Source organism: Mustela nigripes, chromosome 9 (assembly GCF_022355385.1).
Source record: "Mustela nigripes isolate SB6536 chromosome 9, MUSNIG.SB6536, whole genome shotgun sequence".
NCBI classification, from domain to species: domain Eukaryota; kingdom Metazoa; phylum Chordata; class Mammalia; order Carnivora; family Mustelidae; genus Mustela; species Mustela nigripes.
Window position 1 is genome coordinate 1283592 of NC_081565.1, and position 7461 is coordinate 1291052.

At 61.1% G+C, this 7461-nt stretch overlaps 1 protein-coding gene across 1 annotated transcript; it reads left to right on the forward strand.

Annotated features, from left to right (window-relative positions):
- The first annotated feature begins 4 nt into the window (after positions 1–4).
- Positions 5–6335, forward strand: ENTR1 (endosome associated trafficking regulator 1). The gene is made up of 10 exons (XM_059410321.1): positions 5–156; positions 303–452; positions 1084–1152; positions 2199–2314; positions 2592–3005; positions 3530–3603; positions 3926–4037; positions 4251–4313; positions 4656–4795; positions 5341–6335. The coding sequence occupies exons 1-10, from the start codon at positions 87–89 to the stop codon at positions 5435–5437; spliced, it is 1305 nt and encodes a 434-aa protein (XP_059266304.1). The 5' UTR covers positions 5–86; the 3' UTR covers positions 5438–6335.
- The last annotated feature ends 1126 nt before the right edge of the window (positions 6336–7461 follow it).

Here is a 7461-nt window from a genome sequence, read left to right on the forward strand (position 1 = left end):
GACTCGGGCCGCGGCCGGGGCGGAGCCGGGGCCATGGGGCCGCCGCTGCCGGGCTAGGAAGGGCCGGCGCCGCCGGGCCTGCGGCGATGGCGGGCTATGCGCGCCGCCCGGGCGTCCCCCCGCTGTCGCGAGCCCGGAGCCTCGTCATTCCGGATGGTGAGCGGCCGGGCCGGGCGGCGGGGCCGAGCCCGCCGGGCCCCCGAGCCGCCCGCGCCCGCGCCCGCGCCCCCGCCCCGCCGGACCGGGCTGCAGGTGAGGCGGGCCGCGGGGCGCGCGGCCAATCGCTGTCGTTGTTGTTGCAGCCTCCGCGTTCTCTGAGCGCCGGTCCGGGCTGCCCCAGCTGGACTGTGAGCGCCCCCGCGGCGGGGGCCTGGACTCCCACTGCCTCGGCATTCGGCCGGCGTTTATGTGCTATGTGCCCAGCCCGGTGCTAGCTTCCGTGGGAGACACAGGTGAGACGCCAGCCTCAGGGAGCCCCCGCCGGCCGGCCCGTAGGCCCTCGCCGGCGGCCCGCTGGCTCCCGACCCGGCGATGGGCTCCCGACCCGGCGATGGGCGCCCAGTGCCGCTGAGTGCGGGCCCCTGGGCGCGCGGGTGCAGAGCGGCCCCTCCCCGCACAGACCCTTCCAGTGTAGGATGGTAAGTGCCGAGAGAGAGGTACGCCCCAGGGGAGCACCGCCAACCACCCCTTTCCCAGGAGAGGTGGGGGACATGGGACAGTGTCCGGCCTTAGTGCGGGGTTACTCTCCCTGGACCAGCCCTGCGGCGGGGGCGAGCCCTTAGATGGGGTCTCATCAGGTCGCCCCGGGAGAGTGGCGGTCTGTGAGGGTGTATTCAGAAGGCATCACAAGGCAGAGGAGGACACACGCAGCCTCATCGGTCATCCGAGCTTACTGGGAGCTTTTTCTGAAGCACACAAGCCGGGGCCCACGGAAGCCACAGCATCTCCACCAGCAGGAGCCGGGGGCTTGTGCTTGAGCAGTTCCCCGGCCTGTGGCAGTCACTGGGACGGAGACCCTGTGTTGAAAAGCTGTTGTCACAGAGGCCTCTGTGATCACGCTAAGGTGATGACATCTCTTTGCAGATTTTGGCTACGGAAAGGGGAAATGTACTAAGCAAGGTCTGCCAGGAGCCCAAGAGACACATTTTGGAGGTAGGGTGGTTGGGCAGTCCTCTCGCTTTCCCTCTGCCCCGCACAAAGCGCCAAATCAGGTGCCTCCCGGCAGGTTGTCAGTCTGACAGCGTGTAATTAGTGTGCCAAGTGGTGGAGGAGTCCCGCAGACTCAGCCTTAACCCCAGTGTAGGAAGGGCGTGGCTACGAGGACAAAAAGTGAGCCTGATGTGCAGGCCGAGAGAGACGTGGGAAGGCACACCACAGGGGTCTGAAGAGGCAGCACGGGCTAGAAAAACGGGAGTCAGCTTTGCACAAGGTTGGCGCCTGGGCTCGGATCGTCATTGCTGGTTAGGGATGGGGAGAGCGGGAAGCAGGTAGGGAAAGAGAAAGGAAGAATGGGTGAGCAGGGAAAGGGATAGAGGTAGAGCAGGGTTCCTTAAGCTGGCTGCGCTGTTGGAGCTTCTAGACGGCCCCCAGCATGGTTATACCCCAGGGCAACTACCTGAGTCCGTGGGAGTGGTCTCCATGGGCAGCAAGGGCAGGAGCCGGGGGGTTGGAAGTGGGAAGGAGAATTGCTTTTTTTTTTTTTTAAAGATTTTATTTATTTATTTGACAGAGAGAGATCACAAGTAGGCAGAGAGGCAGGCAGAGAGAGAGAGGAGGAAGCAGGCTCCCTGCCGAGCAGAGAGCCCGATGTGGGACTCGATCCCAGGACCCTGAGATCATGACCTGAGCCGAAGGCAGCGGCTTAACCCACTGAGCCACCCAGGCGCCCTGGAAGGAGAATTCTTAACTAAAACTCTGCCCCCAATAAGGGGCTCAAACTCATACCCCGATGTGAAAAGTCACCGGTCCTACTGCCTGAGCCAGCCAGGCACCCCAGGAAGGAAATTTGGAATGTGGAAGGACAGCTGTTTTATTGGCTAGGTTTTTCACGTCCTAGCGTCGCTGAATTCTGGTGGGATGAAGAGGGTTGTGGTCCCAATTTTAGATGTGGTTGTGTTCTAAAAAAAAATAACGGGGAAGTTTCTTTTCGATTACTTTTGGGAGACTTTTGGCAATTATTTCATGTCCTACTGTTTCAGACGATAAACTTGAAGACCTTGCAGAGGCCAATCCGTTCTCCTTTAAAGAGTTTCTAAAAACCAAGAACCTCAGCTTGTCAGGAGAGGATCCAGGCAACAACAGAATTTATTCAAAGGTAGATCCAAGACGTCGTCTGCGATGACTGTACACAGAGAAACGTCCAGAGGACATCTCTCTTCCGACGTGGGAGACGCTGCAGGAGCTGGGGGGGCACAGGGAGCCGGCAGCTAACGCCGATGGGAAACTCGGGTGGAGAAGCTCCCGGGACCCTTCCCGGCTCTTCTCTTTCCTGGTAGACAGGACGGGGCTGTTCTTTCCACTGCCGAGCCCCTCGGAAGACAGGCTTCCAGCAGCTTCTGGGTCTGAGCTGTGCCTCCGGCTGTTTTCTTTAGGAAGCCACGAGACACACACTGGGACTTGGCCGCAACTCCCCGACCTCCCAGACCGTGGGGTATGGCCTGGAATATCAGCAGCCATTTTTTGAAGACCCCACAGGGGCTGGTGATCTTCTGGACGAGGATGAAGACGAGGATGAGGACGACGGGTGGAACGGAGCCTACTTGCCGTCCACTGTGGAGCAGAGCCGCCCCTCGGGGGTCACCGCCAGCACATCACCCTGCAGCACATACATCTCCTTTTTCTCCACCCCGTCGGAGCTGGTGGGGCCTGAGACCCTGCCCCCGTGGACGCTGAGCGACTCTGAGTCTCGTGCCTCTCCACCAGGGAGCCCCAGCACGGACTTTGCGGCCCACGGAGAGTCCCTGGGAGATAGGCATCTCCGGACGCTGCAGATTAGCTACGAAGCAGTAAGTGAGGGACTCTGAGTGGCGCCGCATGTCCGAGTGGCGAATTCGCAGACGACCCGGAGCCTCCCGGTGGCCTTGGTGGCCTGGGGTCTTGGCACCAAGGACCACACGGTCTGCGGTGCGCCCTATGTGGCGGCGCCCCACATTGACCGATTCCCCACGCGCCGCACCACTGGCAGAGCCGTGTGCGGGGCAGTGGGCTGCGGCCCAGCTGGGGCAGGAACCTCGGAGACCCTCCCAGGTCCCCCCCTCAGGAAAGGGTCCACTTCAGGCGCCAGCTCAAGGATGTCTCGCTGTGTTCTGAGTAGAAGAAACATTTATAGGAGAGATTATCACTTAAAAGAAGGTCAGGAGTGAAATGCATGTCCGTGACCCTAGGCCTTTAAAGGGAGAGCTTTCCACTCCTGGTTCTCTTCCTCTCCGGAATATTCGTTTATTGAGAAGTTGCAGGACCAGTTTGCAGAAATGCAGCCTCCGTTTGAGTGAGACACAGAGTTTCTAATAGGGGTTTTCTTCCTCTGCAGTTGAAAGATGAAAACTCAAAGCTGAGAAGAAAGCTGACGGAGGTCCAGAGTTTCTCTGATACTCAAACAGAAATGTACGTACGCCCTGAGTCAGCACTGCTTCCAGAATGCCGGCCAGCACGCCCATCCGTCTGCTGTCTGGGACAGGGCGCCAGGGCGGGACCACGTTCGGCTTTCCCTGTCCGCGGGTCACCCGCGTCACACACGCTCCTCGTGTTCTGAGTGAAAGCTCAGACCCGACGCCGCGCCCCCTCCAGCCGCGCTTGCTGAGAGCGGCAGAGCTGTGGGTCGCTGGCCTCGTGGTGGTCAGCCGCCCGCCCCACCGAGCTGCCTCTCAGACACATTCGGACAGTGAGCTGCGTGGGTGATCGACAGCCTGGTCTTCTTTGTCCCCAGGGTGAGGACACTGGAGCGAAAGCTGGAAGCGAAAATGATCAAGGAGGAAAGTGACTATCACGATCTGGAGTCCGTGGTCCAGCAGGTGGAGCAGAACCTGGAGCTGATGACGGTACAGGGGCCGGGAGGGTGCGTGGGCATAGTGACGTGCTGGCTGTGTCCCCTCCTCTGCCGTCAGCCCGCAGAGGTGCAGCGCCCGGAGGGGGCCCTCACGGTGCGAGCCGGAGGCCCCTGGGTGGGGGCAGAGGGCCACCTTCACTCTGTTTCCACGTCTTGCCGCGTTACGTGGTGCTGGTGCTTATTTGTTTCTTTTTTGTCGGGACAGAAACGGGCTATGAAAGCAGAAAATCACGTCATGAAGCTGAAACAGGAGGTCAGCTTGCTCCAGGTGCGTGGCCAGCACGGGCTTAGGGTCTGGGAGCCTCCCTAGCAGCGCTGGCTCGCGCAGTCCGGCCCTGCCGGCTCTCCCCCTGCCCGGTCCTCCCGGCCCTGTTGGCTCTGCTCAGCGGCAGGGTGCTGGGCACGGGCTGCACTGTCCGGGATGGCACGGGGCCCCGCATGAACTTCCCGATGCTGCGGAGAAGTGCTGAGGGTGGATCCACGGACGGGGGATCCGGGTCCCGGGGGAGCCCCCTCAGGAGACGCCTGCCGCGGGGGCCAGCCCATGTTCCCTCACTACCTGTGCCAAGGCTGTGGTCGCCAAACTGCTTCCCTGCTCCCGCCGCCATAGGCACAGGTCTCCAACTTCAAGCGTGAGAATGAAGCCTTGCGCTCTGGCCAGGGCGCCAGCCTGGCGGTGGTCAAGCAAAACACCGATGTGGCCTTGCAGAACCTCCGTGTCGTCATGAACAATGCCCACTCCTCAATAAAGTGCGTGCGGGGGTGCCAAGAGCATTGGGCATGGGCAGGGGTGAGGCTGAGATTGCCAGCGGGCCTGGGGGGAGGGGGTCTTCAGCTCGGTGTTTGAAAGCACGACCGCACTAGACACAGCAGACAGGGCTCTGGGAGCAGACGTGCACTTGTTGGCGCTGTTAACCTTGAGGTTGCACCTCGTGTGCCCGGCTAGCAGGCGCTCGGACCATCTGCACAGTAAGGGGTTTTTACCGGAGCGCTGACCTCACACAGGTCGGAGTCCCAGCTCCGTCACCTGCCGCACACTTCTGTTCTGCACGGAGAGGAATAACAGTGTTTCCCTCTCATAAGAAGCAGATGAGTTCGTTGGAGAACCCCCCGGAGATGGCCGCTGCAGTCGCTCCCCTTGGGTGCCCCAACTGCCTACCCTAGGGCCGGGCCCCTCTGGGAGGGAGCGGCAGCTGCTGGAGTCTACTTTCCCCCCAGGGGCTGCTTTCTGGCTTCTGTCGGGGTCATCAGAGAGTCGTGGTAGCTGGCCCGTAACAGCCATGTTTCCGTTTCAGGCAGCTGGTTTCGGGAGCTGAAACGTTGAATCTTGTTGCTGAAATCCTTAAATCTATAGACAGAATTTCTGAAATTAGAGATGAGGAGGAGTCTTGAGAACCCTGACATGCTTCTAGGCCGTAGCCTCGCTTACAGCCAGACGTCTCTGCTCACCAGATTTGGAAATGCTGTTGTGTCTTTAAAATATGTCGTGCTCACCCGTAGTAAAGCTATTTATCATGACCTGCTGATTTCGTGACCTGCGAAGTGTGAGCAGCCTCTGCAGGGAGAAGCAGCCCCAGTGTGAGAGCCGCACCGGCTTCTCCGCAGCCCTTCTGGGGGCTCGAGCTCCCGCTACTTCCCAGAGTAATGCTCTATCGGAAGACATTTCTATAAAAGCCAGTGATTTTTTTTGAAGTTACTAAACTGAAAAGCACAGTTCTGTAATGAGTGTCTTCCGTTCATTCTGGAATGTTAATTATAAGATAAGTCAATGGCTCGTCCTTAATTTCGACAGGAGAGAAAGCAGGGGAGCCGCGGTCAGTAGCTGCTTCCGAAGGCCTAGGGCCCTGCAACCTCCCTCGGGGCCCCTGCCGGCTCGGAGTCCACTCTTGCCGGCCTGTGGGCGTGCCTGCCGTGGGAGACCTGAGCACGGATGTCCCATGCGGGGCCCTGGGTCACCCAGGCAGGCCAGTGTGTGCGGCCATCTAAGTGCACCTCTGTGCCATGGGGCGGGTTTGAAAGAGTGCTTTGGCTGGAGGGTTTCGATACGTGTTTAAAGGGGGTTTATATCATGACATTTAGGCTTCAGGAGTTCAGAGTGCAGAGCCTCCCTGTGTTGGCACAAGGCCCTCCACGGAGCCTTTCCAACTGCTTTGCCAGATAGGGCAGGCGGAACATGCACTGCGTGCCTTCTTGCCTATTTTTCTGTAGATGTTATTTTTCTAAATAAATTTCCCTTTTCCCTCCTCTTCTAATTGACAGCTTTTCTATTTAATAAATTGTAAAACTCCTATGAACTGTCCTTTTTTTCTGACTTAGCCAGGTCTTTATGCTTGAGAAGCATGGTATTGTCTTCTGACTTGAGGGCATGCATCTTGTCGTAGGGGGTGATTTGTGCTGATAAATTAAGCATTAATCCGTGGCCTGTGGCGTCAAGGGTAGACTCACACCACGCTGCGGGGGCCTGACCACGGTGGCCCGCACACCAGATGTCAGAGCTGCGTGTTTTGGAGTGGGCGCCGTTGGGACCTCGGGGCGGAGCATCCTTCAGTCCCGCAGCCCAGCTTTTTAAACATCGCAGCCCGCGCTCCCGCCTGCCGCGTAGAAGTGGGTTCGCGGCTCTGGTGTCAGAGGCAAAGTGCTAGGGAGAGGTTCTCTTCTGGGTGTGCAAGGGGTTGGGGTGCTATGAGAGGCCGGCCCTGACCTCTGCCCCCCGCAAGGGCAGGCAGAGGGCTGGCGGGAAGCGCGGAGCTCCTCCCGCAGTGCTCCCCGCCGAGGCTTGCTTGTGCGCACGGCCGGCGCCGCCTCAGGACTTCCAGCGTCACACGCGGCCCGTCAGTCCAGTATGGCTCTCCGGGGTGTCCCTGACCCTGACCCTGACCCTGAGCCTGCTCCGTCCACCAGGGGAAGGCGCACTCCCGCTTTCCAGCGGACCCGGTTGAGTCCCGGAGACGCCCCTCAGACGGGGGGGGGGGGGCCGTGGCGCCCCTGCCCTGCCCCCGCCCTGCACACGCCCCCGGAGGAGCCACTGCACGCGGGCCGCGCCGAACTCGGGTCGCCCCCCGACGGCCTCGAGGTCCGCGCGGGGCCCCGGGGTTGGGGTGGGTGCTGAGGCGGGCTCCGGCTCTGGCCGCCGCGGTGCGGAGCTCTTGTCCGCTTGGCTCGCCGGAGCGAACAACTGACCCGGATAGAATTAGCACAGGCGGAGACCAGCGGGGTCCGGCGACGCGGAGGTCACTGCCAGGGGAAGAGGGGGCGGTCCAGCCCCGCCCACCGTCCCCGCCCACCGTCCCCGCCCACATCCCCGGCCCGGGCCGGCGCTCCGCAGTCCCAAGGGCGGCCGCGCGGGGGCAGCACGTCCCGGCCCCGGCCCAGCGTGCCCCGCGCTGTGGCCGCGGGGCGGGACTTCCGGTCTCGCG